Here is a 22,566-nt window from a genome sequence, read left to right as displayed (position 1 = left end):
TTACAATGAGGCTTAACAACCTTTATATAGAAAATTGGTCGCAGAGGAGAGACCATTGGTCAAGGAAGAGAAGCCTTGACCCTTGTGTGTGCAGGGAAACGCCAGTCAGAGAATGCAAGAAAGTGCATGCACCTGACATTGTGTATATGCAAGCTGCAGGCATGACATAAGTAGCCACAAATAAGCATGGCCCTGTACCTCTCTTGATGGAAATCCTGCCAAAATCATTAAATGCACCCTTGTAGCTCCACAAAAGAAGGTGCACAAGTCATAAAAGTCGTCAGAACATTTAAAGCTTTGAGTGTTGATCATGCCATCCGGAAGTGTTGCAAGCCGAAAGGAAGTCCGAAGTTCCCGAAGTGGGGAAGACAAGGAAGGAACTTCGGAACCTCGGGGTTCCGGAGTTCCGGGGAATAGGAAAGAGATGCAGCAAGGAACTTCAGAACCTCGGGGTTTCGGAGTTTCGGGGAACTAGAGAGAAAAATCAAGAAGGGAAGGAACTTCGGAACCTCGGGGTTCCGGAGTTCCGGAAAGGAGAAAGAGACGCTAGGAAAGGAACCTCGGAACCTAGGGGTTCTAGAGTTCCGGGTTCAAGGAAGGGAAGGCTTAGGAACTTCGGTGACCTGGGTCGCCGAAATTAGGGGAATCAGAGACCTGGGTCACTGAAGTTGGGGGGAACTTTGGAGACCTGGGTCACCGAAGTTGAGGGAACTTAGCAACTTGGGAACTTCAGGGTTCCGGAGTTCTGGGGTGTAGAAGAAAGAAGGCAAGGGAAGGAACCTCCGACAAAACAACACCTCACACTTCATAATTCCATTGCTTTTCTCCTTGATCAACAGAGGCAATGGTGGTCCATAGAACATATCTTTGATCGGTTTTCATTGATGGACCAAGGGTGTCATAAAATGACAACAGGTCACATAATTAGCAGAGAGGGAGTTCGCATGTATCCTGATAAGGTTCGTGCCAGTGTTGATTGATCTATGCCTGAGACCTTGACTCAGCTCGAGGGATTTGTTGGTTTATGTGCCTTCTACTGTCGGTTTGTTAGTGGTTTTTCACGGCATGCCGCACCACTTACTGATTTGACAAAGAAGGGTGCATTTGTTTGGACACCTCTAGCACATGAGTGTTTTGAGAAGTTCAAGCAATTGATGACTACATTTCCAGTTCTTGCTTTACCCGATTTCACCAAACCTTTTGAGCTTCATTGTGATGCATGTGGAGAGGGTATTGGTGCAGTGATTATGCAGGATCGTCATCCTATAGCTTATGAGAGAAGGAAGCTTAGGGGTCCAGAGAGGAGCTATAGTATTTATGATAAGGAAATGTTTGCTGTCATGCATGCAATGGCTAAGTTCAGGCAATATTTAGTTGGCAGCAAGTTTTGTGTCAAAACTGATCATAATAGTTTGAAGCATTTCCTTGGGCAGCGGGATCTAAATGAGTGTCAACAGAAGTGGGTCAGCAAGTTACAATCTTTTGATTTTGACATCTCATATGTCAAAGGGACTCAGAACATTGTTGTTGATACCTTATCTCGCCGTCCCCATTTGAGCTCCTTGGCAACTATTTCCAAGGATTGGAAACACTTGATTATAGAAGAGTATGCCAAGAATCCATAGGCCTCTGGTATTATTGATGGGACAGAGCAAGTATTCTCTTGCGAATGACCTCATCATTTACAAAGAGAGGATATTTCTAGTCCCAGGTTCTGAGGTGAAGTGCATAGTATTGAGGACTTTCCATGATTCACCTATTGCTGGACATCTTGGTTACTTTAAGACCTATAGGCAGGTACGGGAGAGATTCTCTTGGAAGGGTCTCAAGTTTGATGTTCTTCAGTATGTCAGAGAGTGTTCTGTTTGCCAACAAAACAAGTAGGAGCACAACTTTCCTGCAGGGTTATTTCAGCCGCTTCCTATTCCTGACACGAAGTGGGAATGCTTGTCTATGGACTTCATCATGGGCTTGCCTAAAGCCCGGGGTAGTGACATCATTTATGTGGTAGTTGATTGGTTGACTAAGTATGCACATTTCTTCCTGATCACGACTACTTATTCAGCTGCACAGGTGGCCGATCTTTTCTTTCATGAGGTATTCAGATTGCATGGTTTACCACGGAGTATTGTCAGTGATAGGGACAGCGGGTTCATGGGTCACTTCTGGCAGGAGTTATTCAAACTTTGCGGGACAGAGCTCACTCTGAGTACCAGTAATCACCCCTAGACTGATTGACATACAAAGATAATCAACAACTGGGTGGAAGGATACCTGTGGAACTACATTTCAGGGCAGTAGAAGGCTTGGGTGAAGTGGTTACACTTGTGCGAGTATTGTTATAATTCCACTCACCACATGACTATTTAGTTGACACCTTTCAAAGCCTTGTATGGTTATGATGCACTGAGTTTCTTGGATTTATTGTTGAGCGATTGCAGAGTGCCTAGTGCTGGGGATTTGTTACAGGAGAACTAGGACATTATGAGAGCTCTTCGTGAGAACATCCAGAAAGCTCAGAATCAACAGAAGCAGTATGTTGATCAAAAGAGGGTTGAGCGAGCATTCGACACTGGAGATATGGTATATCTGATGCGTCAGCCCTACAGGCAGTTCACTTTGAGGAATAAGGGTGCAAAGAAACTCAAGCCACACTACTATGGACCATTCATGATTGTTAGGCGTGTTGGTGAGGTGGCTTATGAGTTAGATTTACCGACAGATAGTAAGGTTCATAATGTGCTCCATGTGTCACGCCTTAAGAAGGCATTGGGACAACATATAGTTCCTTCGACAGTTCTACCACCCCTAGATGATGAGGGGAAGTTAGTGCTAGTACCTGAGGGCATTCTAGAGTTCAGAGAGCGACATTTGTAGAGAAGTGTCATCAGGGAATTTTTTATTAAACTCAAGCCACGCTACTATGGACCATTCATGATTGTCGGGCGTGTTGGTGAGGTGGCTTATGAGTTAGATTTACCGGCAAATAGTAAGGTTCATAATGTGTTCCATGTGTCACGCCTTAAGAAGCCATTAGGACAACATATAGTTCCTTCAACAGTTCTACCACCCCTGGATGATGAGGGGAAATTAGTGCTAGTACTTGAGGCCATTCTGGAGTTTAGAGAGCGATATTTGTGGAGAATTGTCATGAGGGAATTTTTGATTAAATGGAAGGATCTATTGATAGAGGATGCCACTTGGGAGAGTGATAGCATTTTACAGCATCCAACATTGAGTTTGCTCGAGGACAAGCAAATTCAGGGAAGGCAGACTGTGATGCCCCCATCCTAGTCAAGGCTTGAGAGTTGATGAGCTAGCTTATTTCCTGGACCCTCGTAGGCTAACAGGGTATGGATAGAGAGTCATGGAAACAGTGGATGGAGGATGGTGTTCTTCAGTTCAGTGTTGGGTTTAGTTCAGACTTTGTTTGAGCAATTTCTAACTCCATTTGAGGGATTTGCTATTTATAGCATTTTGGCTATTTATAGATGGGAAGTTGGCTATGTTTAGATAGGCCCCTGGTCACATGGGTTTTGGGAGCTTTATCTCCAGCTTTTGACAATTCATCTTTTGGAGTCATATTGAGAGAGATTAATTTTTCAATGAATTACAAGCTATATTTAATTAATGACATTTATTATAAAGTCACATTGACTTCTTAATAAAATATTTCACTTAAATTTATTTAAGTGACTTTTTATTTTTTTCTATAGTTGGGTGCCCAAATTAAAAGTGTTTTAACACTTATGAGAATTTCTATAACACTAAAAGCAACCCTAAATAAAAAATCGTGGGTTTTTGCATAAAGCTGCCCCCTTGAGAAATCAAATTCATTAATTGTTGATTACTTGATATCTCATTCCTCTCTGGGTTTTGGAGCTTGAGGGTTTCAGATTGGATTCTTCATTGGAGAACATTTATTCTTTAGTGCATGGTAATGGTCAGACTGTGAAAGATCAGTTGAATTGTTGCAGCTGTGGTTGGCTTCATTCAGAAGTCAAATTGATTCAAATTGGGGCAGATTTGGCTTCTTACATGGCAGATTTGTTGTAGGTTTCCTATTTGCTGTTTTGTTATTTATTTTTTTGTGGTTTGGAGGCTTCTTTTCCTAGACACATAGCTTGCTCATTTATTGGCGCCATCTTCCCACTATTTGGGCGTCTTAGTATTAAATAAGAGCAGATCTGAATTGTTTTCAGAATAAAAATCAGAACTTTGTAAGTTGCTGATTGAATCCTTTTAATTCAATAAATTGGCTAAGAACCTACAGGCATGCTTCTAAATTTTCTAGTTTATTGTTTCAGCTGATTAATTTCATGTATTCTTTCAATATGTGTTGAGAATTAAAGAAACCCTTTTGCAACTTCTATCTATTTTTGAAAGACCATCTCTAATAATCAAAACACAAAGAAAATAATAAATTACAGCAGGTTGAAGAATTGAACCAGCAAGGGTTCATTACAAGAAACAAACTCCAAAGAAGGCAAAACCTCCTCAACAAAGCAAATAGAGGCAGACAGAGAAACTGGAACTGAAACAAGCAAAGACACGAAAACTGAAGGTGTTGGGATTGATATCCGAAGATGAAACTCAGGCATGGAGCCTTGCTCAAACTTCTGCTTTGGTTTTTGCGGAGGTGAAGATCTCCGATCAACCATAGCAGGCGTAAGTACTGTTGTGACCTTTTTCACACATCACCCCATTGCAAATGGGGACCCTCTGATTTTCCTGCTTTCTAGGGTTTTGTTAATGTCCTGTGACCTTTTGCTGCAGTTTCACCAAGCCTTGTCCAATTCAGAACATTTCAGGCCCTGACGATTGAAAGTTAGTTTTTGCAAGTTATGTGATTCCGAAGTGTGAACACCACCAGAGTGCTTAGAGAGGCCAAAGGATGAAGATCACAATTGATTTGGACGAATTTAGACAACTTTCTATTTTTAGAAAGTTTGATTTTTTGCTTTTTCCTATTTTTTAGGAAGTTTTGTTTTTGGCATTTTCAGCCTAATCCCCGGTATGGCTATTTTTAGAAAATTTTTCCTATTTTTTAGGGATGTCTGTTTTTTGCTTTTTCGGGATGCAAACCTAGGGTTTACACTTGCACCATTGACCTGCTTCGACCGGAACTCGAAAATTCCAAGTTTTGACCTAAAAAAGCTAAATCCCTAGATTTTAGGCTTTTTTGCTTTTTCGGGATGCAAACCTAGGGTTTACACTTGCACCACTGACCTGCTTCGACCGAAACTCAAAAATTCCAAGTTTTGACCTAAAAAGCTAAATCCCTAGATTTTAGGCTTTTTTGCTTTTTCGGGATGCAAACCTAGGGTTTACACTTGCACCATTGACCATCTTCGACCGGAACTCGAAAATTCCAAGTTTGACCTAAAAAAGCTAAATCCCTAGATTTTAGGCTTTTTGCTGGTTTAGACAATCCACCTAAGCATGGATTTCAAATTTCAAGTTAATCCAGTTAAATTTGATTAAGCTGTGAAATTTTGAAATTTTTCTAAAAATCTTTTAAGTCTGGCTAACAAAGGGTTTTTGCAGGTACAAATGAGGCTATCCAGAAGTCTGCCATGTGTTGAAGAGGCCATGATGGCAAACACTCTAAAGTCTGCCCATGAGAGGATGTGTCAAAGTCCGCCATGTATGCATTGGGAGCTATGTGGGAGCACTCACCAAAGTCTGCCACTGTCTTGGAGGTCATGTAGGAGGCACCTCCAAAGTCCACCATGCATTTGGAGGTCATGTAGGAGGCACCTGCAAAGTCCGCCATGCATTTGGAGGCCATGTGGGAGCACTCTCCAAAGTCCGCCAAGGTTGGGAGGCTAAGGAGGAGGAGTGATTAAAGTCCGCCCAAGGTGGGAGCACTCTTCAAAGTCCGCCCAAGCATGTGGGAGCACTCTTCAAAGTCCGCCCAAGCATGTGGAGAGGTGCTAGAAGTCCGCCCAAGGTGGAGAAGCCACCAAAGTCCGCCATAGTCATGTGGAAACCTTGCTAGAAGTCCGCCCAGGATGCTAAGTCATGGAAGAGGACCCTCCAAAGTCCGCCCAAGGGGATGTTGCTTGAAGTCCGCTTAGGGGATGGGTTTGAAGTCCGCCCAAGCATGTGGAGAAACCACTAAAGTCCGCCATGCCTTAGCCAAATTTCGCCTTGAAGAGAGCCATGAGGAGAGGTCTCCAAAGTCCGCCATACCTTGGAAAGTCAAGCAAAATCAATAAGATGCCAGTGATGTCACCAAAATCCACAGGGATTTCAAAATTAAATCCAAAATGAAGAAAATAGCTAAAAATCCTCAAAATAAATCCAAAATGGAAATTTTTTTTTTTTTTTTGGAAAAAGAGAATATTGAAAGAATATTGGAAAATTATTGAGATATTAATTCAAAATGGAAAGTTTTTTTTTGAAAGGGAATATTGGAGAATTGAAGAATATCTTCAAACTTAAATCAAAATGGAAAGTTTTTTTTAAAATTAGAAGTATGAGTTGGATGATTTTAGGGGTTTTACTTGAAGATTTAACCTTGTCTACAAATACTTCATTATCAACTTCATTATTACACCAAGAAGTTCAAAGACTAAGGAGAGCTTAGTAAAGTATGTCAGTTTGAAGATCGTCTGGAGAAAATTCTAGATATTGTTGGAAGTTGGATAATATTTTTGGGGCAAAAGTTTTACAGATTTTTGGAGAAAGGCAACTAGTACGAGGAAGAATCATCCAAACTTTTCTGAATTTTCTAGCCTTACTTCTATCCAAGTCAGAGGTGAAATTAAAATTGTGAATTTTCTGAATATTTTCCAGAATTTAATAAATGATTTTTTCAAAAATTTTGGAGGAAGAAAATCATTTTTTTTTTTTGGCTAAGTATGAATTTTTTTGAAAGTTTTGACACTTGGTGGTAACCACAACCAGCCTTAAGACTGAGGGTTTTAAGGTGAAAATTCGATTTTTATGACTAAGTATGAGAATAAAAAAAAAAAAAGGAAAATTTTCCAACACTTAGCAATTTCGCAGCCCCGTTATTTTCAAAACTTTGCAAATCATTTTCTAACTTTAAAATTTCATTGTTTGCCTGCAGGCCCTAGACATTATGAAATTCCAGGTAGACAAAGATGCTCCTCCAGAGTCGAGGATGACTTCAAAGTGGAAGAACATCAGCGACACCAACCTCAGACACATCAATCTGAGGGAGTTTAAGAAGCGAATGTTTGGTCTGGACAACCTTGTGCCTACCACCATTGCGCGAAAAATGATGAAGAGTGGTATCATACACGTTGCTGGCTTCCTCCCCACCATGCAGTGCAATGAACTGATAGTCTAGTGTGCCAAACACTACAACCCCATCGGTAAGGACATTGTTGCACCTGATGGAAGAGTGTTGGCGAATGTCAGCGATGAGGCCATCAGAGAGGCCTTCAGGATCCCCGAGTACCACAACACAGTATATATGACAAAGGACAAAGCTGACAGTCTGTACCACGACCACCTAGAGGAATATGATGCCATAGTTAACCATTCCTGGCTAGACAAGCCGAGGAAAGGCGCCTCCAAACTCCAGAGAAAGAGCCTAGTGCGAGCATACTTCAAGGAGGACATTGGGGACATGATTGTCCTGCTCAATAGAATAATAGGGAATCCTCAGGGAGCTCCATTCAAACCCTGGATGTATTATTTCATTAATGAAATAATCAATGGAGTAAAAATGATAGACTGGGCCCGGATGATCAGCGACAACCTAGACAGCCAGCTAAGGAACCTGGAGACAAATAGGAATTTCTTCATGAGTTCTTACTTGTTTTATTCCTTGGCCAGGACCTACAGGTACAGGGGTCTCACTTGCAGAGGAGAAGTTGGGAACAAGGAGAACCAGTTTCCAGTGTACGATTGCTATCCCCAGCTCCACATGGAGGAGAAATTCCATTTTAAAAGAGTGAATGATACCTTCCTAATGCACATCACCTGGACACTTCAAGGTGGCTTGCACCAGAGGCTCTCTCAGGAGTCTGTGGACTTCATTGGTCGGTTCGGGTGTTGGTACATACAATATCCAAAATTCACTTACCTCCGAATTCAGGGATTCTCTGGGCCTCCATACAAGCTTCTAGCTTACCCTACCAACCGAGTGGTGTTGCTCGAGGTTGTGAGACAATTGGAGGAGTATATAGTGATTCAAAGGGATAAGCAGAAGAAGGCAGGGATGTCCTCACTGACAATTGGTAATGGGCTGGAAACATGTCCATCATCACAAGCTGTAGCCACTGCTGAGAAAGAACTGGCCTGGTATCCCTTCTATCAATACAAGGCAAGAAAAGATTCCATAGGATAAAGAAGATCGAAGGAACAACGTTTGAGCACAGACTGGATCTAGAAGACTACTGGGCTAATGCAGCTAATAGTTTCGAGATCCGGAAGAGGTTTTGGTCAAGAATTTCTTTGAGTATGGTGAGAGCAACGGAAGTATTCAGAGTTGCTGATCAGGTAGAAGAAAGCCTAGAACTTCAGCAGTCGGGCTTTGAAAAGATGAAGAATGAACCCTTAGTCTTAATAGATTGGACAAAGGGAGAGAAATCAGATCTAGCAGACCTCATGAGGTCGGTGGTTGAGTATTCAAGGTGGTGGGCGTCTGAAAAGACAAAACAGTTGAAGGCCAAAGGTGTGACTTTGACTTATGAATTAATGGGAGTAGATGATACTCTATCCGTCGACCTTTGTACCTCCGCCGACGATGTTTGAAATCCAGAAAGTGTTGGGTCTCGAAAGAGGAACGAGTTGGTTGGAAGCTCCACAAAGGTCACAGGGAAAAGGGTTGTGGGTGAGAGAAGAGAGTCTAGCGAGAGTCACTCCATCGTAAGTGCTGCTTCCATTGCGCCTGATCAGAGTGCAACTGGGGAGCAAGAGATGAACATTCTGTGTGATTGATGATGAAGTAAGAGTGTTTTCCCAGCCAGTTGAGGAAGTGGTGGAAGAGGTCTTCCAAAGTCCAAACAGAGAGCAAATTGAAGCACCTACAATCTTCTTGGATGGCATACCAGCAAACCCAGGAGAAGCAGATGATGAGTTTGATCGGAACACTGTAGAGCAATCAATTATTCCGGATTGGCTGAGAGCAAGGATAAAGGCCAAGGTTCCCAAGGAGGCCCACTCATCCGAGGAGGTCACCACAGCATTCATGTAGAAAGTGATTGAACCCTCTATAGCTAAACCACCTAAACCCGCTAGGAAGTTTTCCCTAATTCAGAGAGACAGTGCCAGATTCAGGACAGTCCAGATAGCAGTGCCCAAAGAAGGGAAGACCAGAGACAATGTCACCGCGGATAATTACAAGATTACCACCATAGAGCTAGGTAAGCCCACCCAGGACCAAGAGGTCCAATACTTTGATGAATCCTGCAACGTTCTGAAGGCAAGGCTAGCTCATGAAAAGGAAAAGAGGAAGAAGGTTGAAGAAGAGAACCAACAGTGGAAGAAGTATGTTCTCCATCTTACCAGCCCACTCAACCGTGAAGTCCCGGCTACTCCACCACAGCCTCTTCAACAGGGATCAATGAAGGACTATGATGATATGAGGGGATCGTACACTCAAGAAAAGGAGTGGATTTCAGACGCTTCGGTACGTGCTGACACCCTGGTGGAAAACTTAGTATCGGCACATGAGGCAACTTCTTTGTTGATTGATCGTATCCAGGACCTAGCCTCCAATTGGGAAGAGGTGGATGAAATTCAGAATGAAATACTCCCTCATCTGAAGGTTATCCGAGGCATGTCGAAGAGAAGCTTAGTGGATGCAGGCATCATACAGACAGGAGACAGGTACGACTTCGGCACATGGTACTATACTCTGGCCACTCGGATTGAGGTTTTGAAGAAATCCGAGACCAAGTGCTTTGAGACAGAGGCAAGTCTTAGAGAGATCCTGGGCAAGGTATTCCGTGTGGCGTCAGAGATCTTGAAGAAGGAAAGCCTAAGGGAGAAGCATTTACAAGCAGAGAACCTGAGAGCCAGGATTCAGGCGAGCTTCTTCAGGGATTCAAGGATGATTGACAAAGGCGATCTTTCGAAGATTGCAAACTTCCTCTCCATCGATGACAACTTTCTCACCCAAGCAGTGGAGTGGGAAGGCATCCTTGCCACATGTGTCGATGATGTGGACCTCATCGACTTCCAAATTGGCGGTTTGCCAAGTGTCACCATGGAGGAGGTCAAGCTCATTGTTTCCAGATACGTTGAATCTCTGAAAGAGGAAAGTGGCCACTCACCTCAGTGAAATTAGCAGCTTTGCCACTTGTCACTCTTTCATTTGTTTGAACTGATAGTATTTCGGGAAACCCTAATTAGGGTTTAGGACTTTCAATCTTGGCCCATGATCGCTATTTGATCAGAAACTATATAAGGTTGCCTCCTCTCATTTGGAGAGTGTGAGGTTTTTGATGTATTGTTGCTTAAGGTCATTTCCAGATAATATATTGCATGTGCGTTGCTTTGTAATCTCTATTATTTGAATTATTTGCATGGTTTCAATTGCCTCAACACTTAGTTAAAATTAATCTAGATTTGCTTTCATTGTTGTTAATTTGAATGAAGGATTTGATAAGTATCAATTGATGGTGTGTCTCCGCTCATAATTTTGGTAAATGGATGATTTCCATTCTACCGTGCAAAGTTAGTTTGAGCCTATCCCCTGTGCATCCCAACATCTCGATCATAAGCACAACCCATTGAAGATTGCACCGGCCTTGTGTAGTTGTCCCTAGTGTGGCGAAGCAAGTTTTGGTTTCTTGAGAGCACCCAGTTGATATCGTCTCCAGAATTCGTAGGATTAGATTAGCCTTCCTAAACCCTATCCCTTTTTCCCTTTCTTTTGAAAGTCTAAATCCTAGAAAATTCCCCCAAAAAAAGAAGAGCCTAAAATTGCTAAATCCATCTAAGTCCAGCAGTTCAAGATACTTGTCAAGCGTAAGTCCCTCTTGAAATTTCAGTATACACTACCCAAGAAGCTATTCCACTAAAGTCGCTTGTTCGCACATATAGACCTTGGAATTAGTAGTGATTTTTCAGGAGAGGATAGAATACCTTCGGGTATCCTATCCTAATGTTTGGTAGATGATAAAACAGACACCAATAAGTACCCCGAGAAAAATAGGTTTAGAGACGGCTATGAAGCAGGTGGAGTAGACAGTGCTACATTGGGCACCGCCTGTGTATGAAGCATGTTCACAGGCTGGGAGAACAGAGGAACATTTGGCAAGGAGGTGATCAAAGGAGGCTCCAAGGAAGGAGCGATGAGAACCTGCACCTGTTTAGGGTGAGGCTCGTCAACAGTCCTTGGAGCAGATGGCAACAGGACAAAAGATGATGCAGGAGCAAGATCAACAGGCTTGGAAGTAGGCACAAAAGCGGCAGGGACGAACACCATTGGTTTACTCATGACACTCCACATGCTCACGGGCCATCATGCGCCGATGACGCTTGTGCTCACACGCTCGTTGATTATGGCGTAGATGGGGTCCATGAACGAAAGTCTGGGGAGTCTTAGTAGCATCGTGCTCCATAGGAGAGGTCTCTGGAGTTGGAATTGGCGAATGAGAAGGCCCGATCAATGAAGCATGAGGTGTAGCTGACATAGGTCTTACATTCACAACTACGGGTGCCCTTCCTCATTTTGCTTGAGGAACAATCGGAGGAACAGGGGGCACCTTTGAAGGTTGTGATGTGGGAGCCAATGGAGATGAGCGAGCACCAGGTGAATGTCTACCCTTATCATACCGGCTAGGACGATGGATGTCAACAAGGATAGGAAGCTCAAAGGGAGGGTGGGATGTGGACCATGGCAGCACACATGCCTTTCCTTTGTCTGTACCAGGTACAAATGTAGGAACATGAGGCACCACTGGGGATTGTGTGGTGCTAGGTGGACGAGGAGGTCTATTCTAAGGAATAGGTTTAAGTTTAACCTTAGCTCCCGATCAAGAAGGAGAATAAGGTACTACTTGCTCAAGCACAAGAATAGACGGGGTGGTGATGGGTGTAGGAAGAAGCAGGGAAACTGCAGGCTAAGTTGATGAAGAGGCCAACTCTCTTGTCTTTTATTTATAATATGCCTTCTATAGTAAATCTCCATGGGGAGCCATGGGCCATAAATGGTCTAAGGTAAAACCCCCACAGGCAATCAGTGGCTGAAATCTAGTGTCCTAGACTGTGTGCATTGTGCCCTCATGAGGAAACTTCAAACATTTGTGAACTACTAAGGGGACTGCTTCCATGGTGATTAGCCAGGGGATACCTAGCTTAACCCGAAACAGGTTTGATTCACGAGTGACAACAAAGGCGGTGGAAACCGCTTTGGGTCCCACAAGAACCGTCAAAGTGGTATTCCCGAGAGGTGGACTGGGTGTTCGGACAAAGGCATGACACTCATCGTATCTCGCCCTATGCCAACCATTAATAAATAGAGCTTCCTCCATAATGACATCAACTTGGCATGTGGGATCTACCATCACACCTGTGACAGTATAATTGTTGATCTTACCTAGGATGTAAAATGGAGTAGGCTCCCCGCTATAGGGAGCGTCCAGAGGTGTGAATGATATTTCCTTGTTTTGCGCCCTCTGGCTAGGGGGCAAGATAGGAGTGATAGTGACCATGTTGACAAAGTGGCCACCACTCGACTCGGGGTTTGATTATGTAGAAATAAAATTAGATGAATGCAGTGGAAAAGGATCAATGTAAATTTGCAATTCACTGTTTGTCTTATCCACAGGCTTATTAGCTTTTTGTTTTCACTTATTAACCTAGATGGCACCGCTATCTATATGGTCTTGGACCAAATGTCTAAGGCAGATACAATGCTCAGTATCATGTCCATGCACACAATGGTACTGATAGAATTTTGAGCCATCATACCATCTAGGGTATGGTCTACTATTAGACAACGGTTGAATCTTAGGGAGAGCTATGAGGTTGTCTTTCAACAATTTATGCATGATGCTTAAGTAGGAGTCGGTTAACTTGGTAAAAACACGATTTCATGGTAGCTCCTACATAGATCTCTTAGTAACCTGAGGGATCGAGAACACATTCACCACTGCCTTGTTCTTTTTAGACCCTCCTCCAAAAGAGTCTTCATGGGAGCTTGAGGAAGGTTCCCCAAATTGAGTCATCGTGTGTTGATAATTAGTGAGTGCAGTGCATAAATTGGTAAAATTTGAATAACGGTTTAAAGCCAATTTCTCCCTTAATGCCGGCCGCAGATTCCTGATAAACCTTCTCTGTAAATCGCTATCTGGCAGGGCAAAAGGGATCTTGGTGGAAATGGATTAATATCAGGAGATAAACTCTATCACCTTTTCGTTTGGCTTTTGCTTACAATGAACTAGGTCTTCTATGGTGACCTGGCTTCCAATGTTTGCTTGAAACCTCGTACAAAAAGCATCCATAAGCTGATCAAATGACCAAATGGAATAATGGGGTAGTGAACTATACCATTCCAACGTGGCTCCCTTAAGGGACCTAGGGAACAACTTAAGTAACACAAAACCCAAATTATGATAATTGCTAGAAATAGTCATGAAAGCATTTATGTGCACATTTGGATCTCCTTCTCCGCTATATCGATCGAATTTTAGAGATTTAGCTCCTTGAGGGGTGATCGTATTTAGAATAGTCACGTCAAGGGGGTTGCGACGGTAATAGGTGGGAAGAGATGATTGATTAGAAGCAGATGCTAGGTTAGTAAGTTGCTGCTGCAACTGTCCCATATTTTGCAATATGGTGTTAAGCATAGGATTATGCGGCCGAGGAGGCGGAGGTGTTGCAATACTGCCTCCACCACCACCGCCAAAACTATGGCCACCATCACCACTAGCACTAATAGTAGGTCCAGAAGTAGTAGAGGTCATTGCTATCCCAGTATACCAAAAGGGCATGTGTGAGACATTGACCTTAGGTGGCATACGGATTGGTAGTAGGTTCAATATTCACCATATGGATCGTTAGTTGAGGAATGTCAATGCCAATTTGTGGGCCAATGGCGTCGAATTGATCATCCTGAACAACGGCCTCAGTGAGTGGTACATGTGTTGATGTGTGTTTTATGCACGATCGAACACAGAATAAAGTATTGAATACTCTATCCTCTCTTGAACAAAGACTTCTGAAATGCTGAACACGAGGATCACTTGAGACAACTCCAAGGTTTATAATGTCATGTCTTGATGCATTGGATAGCTTCAATGGTTTGATGTGTTTTGCTGTACCTCCAAAGGGACTTATGTAATTGTTCTTGAAGAGATGGCAATTTTTCTCACAAGGATTGTTGTTTTTATGAATGATGTTGCAATATAGCTCCTTCCTACTACTACTAATGATCTTTTGATAAAAAAAGTGAAAAAGAGGTAAGGTTTAGGAATTCTACACTAACACTAAGAATGTAAGAGTAATGAACAATTTCAAGTGAGCTCAACTAAGCTTTGCTTTGACATACAAGGAACATCTTCACAAGGCTAGTGCGATCTTCTAGGGATAGCTAATGGTTTTCAAATCACTACTACAAACATAGATACCATCAAAATGAAGCATCTCAATGATGAAGTAGTAATTGAAGTTAAGCTTAGCTAAAAATGAGTTCAATCAACTATGCAAGATACTTCACCATCGATGAAATATTAGTAGTATGAACAATAAGAGCTTCACTATCAATCATGCACACAAGTCTTTCATTCATCTAAGTACTTAAGAAAAATTCTATTCTATCTTTTTTCTATCTTTAAAAATATTAAGTTCTCTCATAAAAGGATGGAGAAACAAGCAAATGCTCCAAAACAAAATAATTCACCATCACTTCAATGATTTTATTATTTCTGGCAGCATCAAAGCAACAATTCTTCAAAACCCTTTTAATCTATCCTTTACAAATGAAATGAGTGGGGCTTATATAGTGCTCTCAGATACAATGAACGGCCAAGATTAAACCAAATCCAAGGGCTAAGATCTTGCCACCTAAACCCTAATTAGGGTTTGTTACAACAAAACCTAATCTTATTGCAAATTATTTGATATCAACCAATGGGAATGTGACATCCATTTGACACAAACTTGGAGGAAAAATCCTCCAATGAGAAGAAAAATGCCACATGGAATCATAACAAACCATCTTCTAGAAGTTTGTTTCCCTTATCCTTTTCTTTTGTTGCAAATTCAACGAATCTGGACACCATGAATTCAATTTTGGTTATTGGAGCAGCAAGTACGTTCTTCAACTGATCTTCCATGAAGCTCATCTCGTCTAAGGTAGAGGCAAAGGTTTTCTCCTATCCTGGCTCAAAATCTTTAGTCTTGCTGGCAAGTACCATGAATGAGTGTATGTCTTCCAGCTGTCTTTTTGAAGGTGATCCGATTGTCCCAAAGAATATGACACACTTTTTCAATCAGCTGATTGGCATCTATGTGAATTCCTTCATTTATCTCCTTTTCAAGTATGATTTCAGCTACTTCCACAATCTTTTCATGTATCACGTTTATTGCATTGTCTACTTGAGTGCAACCATTGTTGATATCCTCGAAGATGACCTTCCTCATTCGGAGCAAGTTATACCACTATTGGAAATTAGGTGATTGTCCTTCTTTCAATAATCCTCCATTTACCAAAGTTTGCTTGGGTAAATTCTTCATTGCTTGCATTCTTGGCATAGTATGGCCTTTGGTGAAAGTGAAAACATCATAGGCTGCCATCAGGATTTGCGTTCTTTCAAGAACACTTGAGGCTTTATCAAATATCCTTACTAGCTCTTTCACAAAAATGCATTTGCCTTCTTGAAAGACTTATTTATCCAACTCTCCATCAGATGAGCTGAAGTTCTCATCTTCTTTCAATTATCAAGTGATTCTGAAGGAAGCAGTGGTGGAGGCGTGCTTGAAGGATCAAGTTGCCTCAACGACTCTTTGAACTGCTGGAGGTAGCTTCTCAACGCACTCACTTCTCTCTCTAGTTTTTGGTTCTTCTCTACCTCTAGCTTCATCATATCATGGACTGTTGTTACTGTATCATTCAAGTCTTCCATTGCCTGCTCAATGGTGGGAGGACCTAAGTCAATAGTCTCCAAATCATACTCTTCTGCTGTGATCTCATCTTCAGGCTTGTCTATTCTTGGAGTGGCAATTTGTATCACTCGAGATCCTGTACTATCCTTTGTTATCTTTGACATCGTAGAGGCCTTCTTTTCAATTGTCTCTTGAGCTTTGTTTAGGAAGCTGTAGGGAATGGAGTAAGAAATTAAATAAAGAAGAAATAAACAATTACATGGATCAATACCCAAAAAAGCAAGCAATATCTACTTCAATAGAAATTGGAGAATTATTTCATACAGTAATTTTAGTATTTGTAGAATGTGAATCCACATAGAAGGGGAGAAAGTTAAGGTTTTAGAGTCTAATTACTAATTATTATAGGAGAGAAAATTGTGTGATAATTAACTGAAATGAGCTCTACAAAGAGGTTGATACTTGACCACATATTGGTTTCTTTCAGAGAGAAGATGGTACTAAGGAAATAACATGCATATTTGGTTCTCAATTATGTTAATTTATTCTCCACTTTGTTCATCATATAGCATTTTTCTGTTTGAATAATAGATACTACATGCAGAGAAAACTATCCAAAGTTTTATACTCAGTTTTTACTGTGATGTTTGCAGCAATGGATAGATCTAGCCAGACTAACAGGACTCCAACAGAGCAAAGCTGAACCTGAAAAACTTTCTTGTAAGCCATTGAATCACCCCCCTGAACAATTGGAAGGTGAAAAGTAAAACCTTACAGATGTGTTGAAAATCAAGAGTTTAGAAATTCTTCGCTACACAATGGCTGAGGTCTCTAGCAATGTTTGTCTTCAGGATTTGTCAATTTTAGCACAAAAGCTGATAAATTGCATACAACATATATTGTGTGAAATTCCTATTCAGTCACAATTCTTTTGAAAAATCAAGAATAGTTGAGATCGATTCAAATGAGAATCTGTGTAATTCTTAATTATAATAATGAATCAGTTTCTTGTTGGTGAGTAAATTTCAAAATCTTCTAGAATTGGTTTCTGGGTTCTTGTGTTCCTCTCAGCTCTCTTCCTCTTAAGGTTGTCCAGCCAGGCATTCTTAGCCCTCAGTATACTTCAATGGACATCATTAGATCTTGTGTTGGCACTTGCATGGTGATTAACAAGGATGCTGACCCTCCTGCTCCAGGCTCGCAGACAGATTTGAGACAGCTTTCATCAACTTCGGCTCCCTTCTTTCAAATGTCTTGTTTTCCTCGGTGAGAGGCCTTCCTTTCACATGGTTATTTGTATCATAAGGTTTTCAACCCCTTTAATTAGATTCGCCATTGTTTTAGTTTACTTTGGCTGTTACACATTCTTGTGGCTTCTACTTGTTATTATAGCTCATTCTACTTTGTCCAATTTTAAATATTGAAATGATTGATTTCTTTATTTTATCATAGCATATTGTACCTTCCCTTCCATTTAATTTGATCATTTGTGAACATTAATATAGTTTGTTTCCTTATTAATTGATTGGATATTTTGTGGATGTTAAAACAATTATAGAAGATTGTTAAAGATGTATAGTTGATTTTATTGTAAATTTTAAATGGAGATAAAATATTTGATTGGTAGCAAACTTGTAAAATGATTGAGAAATTAATGGAAATGTGTTACGTAAAATTGATTTAATCATTTATTTTTTCACAATTTCATTAAAAGATGCGAATAATATTAGATTTTTACAAATTAAAATGATTATGTATACTTCAAATTTTACTCACCAACTAATATTCATACCATTGGGTACACATTATCACCACTAAGCATCTTTTGTTTAGATTTATCACGTCATAGATGAAATACATTGTATATATATATTTTAATTGGAAACAAGGATACACATGAAATAAAGACAGAAAACCAAAATCATGAAGGCTAAAATGTGAACCACAATTTTTTCTTACTTTACTAAAATGAACATTCATATCCCATAATATGAATGTGCAAGTATTAGAAACAAAACAATATTTATTAACAATTCAATTATGCAAATACCATTAAATTCAATATATAATAGTATAAAGTGGGGATTGAATGCCACTATTGAGGAAAATAGGTCGTGTGGTTTGGAATTGTAGAACTTGAGCCAATAATGTTATCAAGGGAAAGCTCAAAGATAAAACAACTATTAACTAATACAACCATTATTGAAACTCCATAATATTATCAAGGGAAAGCTCAAAGATAAACCAACTATTAACTAATGCAATCATTGTTGAAACTGCATAATATCATCAAGGGAATTGTAGAACTCGAGCCAATAATATATCAAGGGAAAGCTCAAATATAAACCAACTATTAACTAATACAACCATTGTCAAAAATCCATTAGATGCTGACAATGATGAATAAATAATACCTCTAATAATGAACACATGGCTATATTGAGAGGGGATGGGCGAGGGTGGGGGGAAGCGGAGGTGGTGAATCAGTATAACAAAAAACTTTTACTTTTCCAATTTAATATCATAAGCATATCCATTGCACATTATCATTCGCAAAAGATCTAATTATCACGCAGTGCAAATAAAACACAAGTTATATATGGAAACCTCTATGGGAGAAAACCATCACAAAATTACTTTGCTTATATAATAATCTCTTACAAATTATGTAGGCTCTAACCACTAGAAGCACCGTCCTCATTCAATTCGTGAGCACTAGCCCACTAGAAGCACTGTCCTCATTCAATTCGTGAGCACTAGCCCACTAGAAGCACCAACCCCTAATTCAAATTGACTTCACGAGATCTATAACTCTCTTCTTCAAATTTTCTATTATGGTAACAATAAATTTGTCACAACATTGATCACAATCTCCTCATAAAACTTATTATAAATCTACCATATTGCTCACAAAACTCTCTTCAATATACTTCATAATTTTGCTCCAAAGTCTTCTTAATCTTTGCATGAAAACCTCCTCACAAGTCTCATTAAGTCTTTGCAATTATGCTCATAAGTCTTTATAAATAAATTTGCTTATAAAGTTTTCATAAATCTTCTCACTATTTGGAAGAATATTGAATTAAGTTCTTACATTTCACATCTCTCACTTATCTTCTTTTACACTACTCCAACACACCTCTTCATCAAGAAAGGTAACACTTCATTAGTATTGAATATTCTTCATATTAGAATTATATGTCTTTTAAATCTCACACACTCTACTTCTTTTTACTCCACACACACTTATCTCCAAAAATCTCACATCTTATATTTTTATGTCTTCATGAAATGATCCATCTCTTAGAAAGGAGACACCTATTTAAATGGGTGTGTCTTTTAGTTTACAATCTGTCTTGATCATGTATATACCTTGCAAATTTGCCTTGTCTAAATATTTCCTTCTTTATGATATTCTCTTCTCCTCAAGTTTGCTATAAGTTTGTTCACAAATCTATTGCCCATAAATCTGCCATAATGTTTGCCTTCAAATTTACTCTAACAGTCCTCACAATTCCTTCATAAAATCTACAACTATACACCTTAAGATCTGCTCTTCATATGCTTGAATCTACTAGAGTATTAATGATAAATTTCTATTTGTCTTCCACACACATATCTCACTTCTTCTACATCATATTCTCTACATGCAACAAATTCAATTTATATCTTCATCCTTCCATGAAGAGAGGCATCTCTTAGAAAAGAGAACTCTTTGAAAATATGCTACCCTTTGCTAATAATCTTACCTTTCAATTGCTTTTTTAAAATGCTTTTATTTATCCTCAAATCAATCTAATTTTCATATATGATATATTCATTTTTAACACACACAACTCACACGATCATCTCTCACTCAATGCTCTCTTTATATCTTCCCAAGAGAGACAATTTCATTTAGATACATCTCCTTTCACCTTTAAAAATGATAACTCTATTTACTAATCACACTTCTTCATTAATAAATTTATTTGAATGACACAATTCTCTTATTACATTTTCATATTCCTCTCTCCAACTTTTCTTTACCTTTATATCATTATTATGCCTTTTCATGAAAGGAGGCATGCTTTTGAATGGAGACAATTTTTTATAAAGTTATGACCATTTGTTCACTAACCACCTTTAATTCAAACCTTAATTTGTTGCCTTTTATACATTAAACGTTGCTTTTTCAACATTAACTTTTAAATTAAGTTTAACAAACTTCCTTATCAATGATTTACCTTTAGACATCAATGATAATTAATCTTTCCTACATTTGCCATCAATGATAATGATGTATTCTCACTCTTGACATCAATGACAACTTCTAATACTCTTGTCTATCTATTAATGATAGAAATAATGAATACCTTCTTAATATCAATGACAACATTTCCAACAAACTCCCCCTTTGTCATTGATGACAACATAATTCTCTCTTTTTTCTACAACTCTTTCTTTTTTTATATCTTTCCCCTTTTGACATCAATGGCAAATGGATGTTCATGAAACATCTATCCACATATTGATCATGGGAAACATCCATTCTTATACTTACATCCAATGCAACAAGAATATACCCATGTCAAAGATTCTCTAATGCTCCCTCTTGCTCTAATACTCCTCTTTCTTGGGTGATTTGCTTCTTCTATAGTTTTTCAAAAGAATTTGGATCTCCTTGATTTTTACAAGTTAAGAACTTTGTTTAGTTATCCAATCACTTTCTTATGCACGTTCAACTCTTCTTCCTCTATCCATGGCTGCTAGATGAAAATCATCCTTTTGATCTCTTTGTGAGAGTCTTCTCATGTTTCTTCTCTCATTTGCTCTCAAATGGTAACTCTTCTTTTCACTTCCTTCAAGACCTAGAGACTATAAATGATCATTCTCTTTCTAAGTGTTACTCTCATTGATGTGTTCTTCTTTTATTACCTTCAAGGCTATATACTCCTTTCTATTGGTATTATTCACAATAGATTTGGATTTCTCATATGACACCTTACTTACTTTATCCTTATGCAATTTTCTCCTTTTGATTCTTATGTTTTCTTTTGAAGGTTCCTTTCGTAATTCTTCTTCTTGACATCGACAACATTGTTCTTCCTAATTCAATAACTCATCAATCTTTATAAATTGATGGTAAAAAGATGTTTCACTATTCTTCCATTCATGTTTTTCATGTTATTATCAATAGGAACTCCTTTATATGTGAAGTCGAATATAACCATCCAACTTTCTTCTATCAAATTCTTATTATTTTGCCAACACATGCTTGTCAAATACAAATATACAAGCATACTTATTTGAGAAACTCTCTCATTGTCTTGATTCTTCTATGCTCTTTATCATCTTCACATTGATTCTACTTCACTTCATTATATGGTAACCTTTTAATATGTAGTTTGCTATTACCATAATAGAATTCTCATCCTTCTCTCCAACCATGAATTCTCTTTCTCTAATATTCTATGAGACTTCATCTTTTGAGTTGTCTTTTCCAGAGAGTTGAATGATAGTGCAATGATAAGCTCCCCCTAAATTCACACTTCTCCTCAAATATGTGCATGAAGTGTATAATGCATAATCATAGATTCATCCTTTTTATTCTTCTCATTATCTTGCTCTCGTTTCCTTCTCCATACCTTAGTAGGTTTTCCTTTTTGTTTGTTCATTGCATCATTCATTTTGTACTCTTTAGGTGGTTTCACAAAATCACTTCTACAATGCCATGCTATATGTCCATAGTTACTACATTTGTAGCATATAACATTATAATTCACTAAAGGAATACATGAATTATAATTCCTTAAAGAAGCATATGTATTGTGGTTCCTACTTGAGAATCCACAAGGTCTTTTATCTTTGTTCCAACCATAATCATATCTAATATGTGTTTTGCAATCCCTTGTTCTATGCCTAAAATTATTACATGAATAGAAATAACCATAGAAAGAATGTTGGAGCATGGATGTATGTGTTTTCCTTGGAGAAAAAAAGATTTCTTGAGATTGTTCTTTTTAGGATAAGTATTTGTCTTCTTTCGATCTTCATTAGAGCTTTTGAGAGTCTCTTCAAAGTTTTTTGTCTTTCCCTTATTTGTCTTCTTAGAAGTCTCTTTGGAATCTTCCTTGAATGTTTGATTTTCTTTATAGTCAAGTCTTATTTTATTTGATGGTGACCTTTTCCCATTAATGATGTCATCTAGGATTTTGGTGCTCTTTTCAAACTTGAGGTTTGTGTTCAACTTAGTGGTTGGTTTCTCTAATTCCTTCCTTAGAGAGACAATGTCATACTCTAGCCTTTCACAAATTTCTCCTTTTGCTTTCAACTATATTTTTAACTCTTCCTCACTTTTCTTTCTTTCTTCAATTTGAGCTTTCAAATCTATAATCACTTCTTCGGAAATTTTGACTTTTGATCTACACTCTTCTTGAAACTTTTTTTTATTTTGACAATTATCTTCTCAGATTCTTCAATGCTTTGTATTAACTCTTCATTAGATTCATGTGACTCTCAAAATTTTAGCTCAAGTTTTTTATTCTTCTT

General features: G+C 39.1%; 1 protein-coding gene across 1 annotated transcript in view; it reads left to right on the top strand.

Moving 5' to 3' along the window:
- Positions 1-17,446, top strand: part of LOC131079299 (protein RETICULATA-RELATED 5, chloroplastic) — a 146,089-nt gene extending 128,643 nt beyond the window's left edge. Inside the window, exon 8 of the mRNA XM_058017207.2 lies at positions 16,689-17,446. Within this exon, the coding sequence (XP_057873190.2) occupies positions 16,689-16,802 (114 nt within the window). The 3' untranslated portion in view covers positions 16,803-17,446. The remainder of the gene's footprint in view (positions 1-16,688) is intronic.
- Positions 17,447-22,566: the final 5,120 nt, after the last annotated feature.

This window comes from Cryptomeria japonica, chromosome 7 (assembly GCF_030272615.1).
Source record: "Cryptomeria japonica chromosome 7, Sugi_1.0, whole genome shotgun sequence".
Lineage (NCBI taxonomy): Eukaryota > Viridiplantae > Streptophyta > Pinopsida > Cupressales > Cupressaceae > Cryptomeria > Cryptomeria japonica.
Note: the sequence above shows the minus strand (reverse complement) of the source record. Positions and strands in the feature narration are given on the sequence as shown.